The sequence below is a fragment of the Pinus tabuliformis genome, chromosome 5_2, assembly GCF_031772625.1.
Source record: "Pinus tabuliformis cultivar Carrire ecotype Pingquan chromosome 5_2, CPIR1, whole genome shotgun sequence".
NCBI classification, from domain to species: Eukaryota; Viridiplantae; Streptophyta; class Pinopsida; order Pinales; family Pinaceae; genus Pinus; species Pinus tabuliformis.
Genome location: NC_142306.1, coordinates 487115565 through 487118350, shown reverse-complemented (window position 1 = coordinate 487118350; position 2786 = coordinate 487115565). Strand labels below are relative to the sequence as shown.

The window sequence follows — 2786 nt, the reverse complement described above, 5'->3', positions numbered from 1 at the left end:
CTTGGTCAAAACATATAAAGTGCTTAGATTTATATGACTCTTCAACAATAGCAAATTTCACAAACATATTAAGATTAGTATCAGTTATGTGTTCTTTTAATTGGGATTTAATTGATTTGTCGGTTTGACCTATATATGAATATCCACATGAACAATGAATTTTATAAACCCTAGGGCATGACAATGGATCAAATTGATCTTTAGGAGATTTGAATAATTGATTTAATGTCTTAAAGGGTTTGAAAAGAGTTTTAATGTTTTTCTTGGCTAATATTTTAGAGATGTGATCAATAGTCCCTTTGATATAGGGAAGTGAAACCATAACTTCAGGGGGAAGGGTGGGTCGTTGCTTAGAGGAAGGGAATCAAGCTACTTGGAAAGCCTTGTAGAATTGGCACAGGAATACCCATCTTTTAAGGGCTTTCGAGAGATGAGATTTTTCTTTGGTGAGGAATTGAGGATCAAAGATGTGAATAGCCCTAGAAAAGAGGGTTTTTAGGACAAGAAGTTTCTGCACCTAATGGTGATGGGATTGGGCATGGAGGTACCGATTGGTATGTGTATTTTTGTGATATACTTGATGGTAAAGAGAACCATTAAGACATCACAAGACTATTGCGAGACCAACACATCGAGAAAAGGTAAAGAAGAGTTCATTTGGTCCCTGAGGATGGGTGGAATGTCTACTCAACCCTTTAAGCATAACTTAGGTGGAGTGTCTACTAAACCCTTTGGGCATAATTCTCCCATTAACACAATAAAATTCTCAGAACATTCTTATGGTTAATATGATATATTAATTTAATCTTATGATTTTTATTAATATGTAATATTATTTATGACACATAACGTATTATAAGATAATCATTTATTTTAATAATAAAGATTAGGTATTATTCTATTGTTGACCTATTAACTTTTCAACTTTAGTTATTGACTTATTAACTTTTCAGTTTGTTAATTCAAATTATATCACGTTATTCTAATCGAAAGACTTTAAACGAATCATTTACTGACTTAAAATTTCCCTAAACTTAGTTCATTACAATAATACATATAATAATCATCATAAAAATATGCGACAAGCCTAGAAAGTCTTCTCACATGCTAAAAGACAAAGTTAAAGGAGGTCAGGCACATGGAAGCTCTCCAGAGATGTGCAGCTACCGCCATAGCATAGCAGAGCAGAGAAGATCCCACAAAGACTTTTCATGCCTGGAATCACGTATGAGAGTGAGAATTCCCTTGGAAGGGGGAAGAATCTCAGAAAAACGCGTGGATTGAGTTGGATAAACGTCATCATGCCAGATATATCATTAAGAAAGATGGCCAGTAGCGTTTGTTTATGGCGAGATATACCATTAAAAAATTTGGTCAATGCTGTGGAGTCGAGGTTAGGCAGGAAGCTTTTAATAGTTTTTGTCTGCCAGTAAACAGGTTAGATGCATAAATCCTCTCTTCTTTCCCTCGATCTCTCGACTGAAGACAGAAGAAAATAGCAGGAGGAGGTGCTAATCATGGCTGCAAGAACACGTGCAGTAGTTGCTGTAATCTTCATCACTATCCTCGTAATGCTTTCTGCGTATTCAGGTGAGTTGGAATGATCGGATTTTATTTCTTCAATTCATTGTTTGCTTATGTGTCTGATTAATGGTGTGGGTTTTGTCTAAGTTTTTGTTATACTAGAATTTTTAAGTATCAATAAACTTCCAAACCATTATGTTATTTTGAAAGGTTAATTACATAAAAATGTTTAGGTATAGTAAATTTTCAAACTTTCAAATTATTTGGAATAGGCTAATATTACCATTAGTTCATCAGATCCATTCCCAATATGATGAATGCCAAAATTACTCCAAAATGGTTTAGGTATTAGTAAATTTTCAGGCCTTCAAATTATTTGGGATAGTTGGAATAGACTAATATTACCATTAGTCTATGAGATTCATTCCCAATATGATGAATGCCAAAATTACTCTAAAATTGTTTGGGTATTAGTAAATTTTCAAACCTTCAAATTATTTGGAATAGACTAATGTTACCATTAGTCCATGAGATCATTCCCAATATGATGAATGCCAAAAATTACTCAACACAGTTTAAATATATATGGTTCTGAATTGAATTCATGTAGATGCAGTTCAACCATTAATGGATTTTGAGGGACGGAAGATCTCCAGTATAAGAGGCACTCATCAGCAGAAGCAGCGCAGGGTGGAAATGAGAAAAGGGCAGGAAGAAGCCGCTGCAGAGCCGATGAGGAGGCAGGAACAGGCGCCATCACCGCCCATTGCTAACAGCAACTTCCCTGGCCCTGATCCCTCACCCAGCAGCAACAATAACTGACTATGCCTCTCACAATACCCTACAGGTATCTATTTACATAGTCTCCAATAAGCCGGTTGATGGATCTGTTCCGCCACCACCTGTGTGATGGAAGTAATTGGTGAAGTCCGAGGATGAATAGCAATAATAATATTGTAGTCATAGGTTATTGTTTTAAACCGTGAAATTCTCCGCTCAAGAAAATTTGAGATTCATCTTAACTTGGTTTGATATTTGAAATACTTTGAGCATAAAAATTTAAAGTCAAATGCCTGAAAGTCATTTCTGGTTAACACAAATGAAATGTTCTGTTTTGTACTCAAATACATTTATTTAGAATTGTTGTAATCTTCCACTCAGAATTATAAAATACACCTCAATTTTTATGATACAAACTATAAAATGCATCTTTTCTTCTAACATACTCAAATTTTAAAATGCACCTCGTGTCTTGTGTTCAA

At 34.8% G+C, this 2786-nt stretch overlaps 1 protein-coding gene across 1 annotated transcript; it reads left to right on the top strand.

Annotated features, from left to right (window-relative positions):
• The first annotated feature begins 1455 nt into the window (after positions 1–1455).
• Positions 1456–2565, top strand: LOC149159819 (uncharacterized). Its single transcript, XM_089433566.1, has 2 exons — positions 1456–1590; positions 2141–2565. Exons 1-2 carry the CDS (start codon positions 1518–1520, stop codon positions 2344–2346), a joined length of 279 nt encoding a protein of 92 aa, XP_089289692.1. The 5' UTR covers positions 1456–1517; the 3' UTR covers positions 2347–2565.
• The last annotated feature ends 221 nt before the right edge of the window (positions 2566–2786 follow it).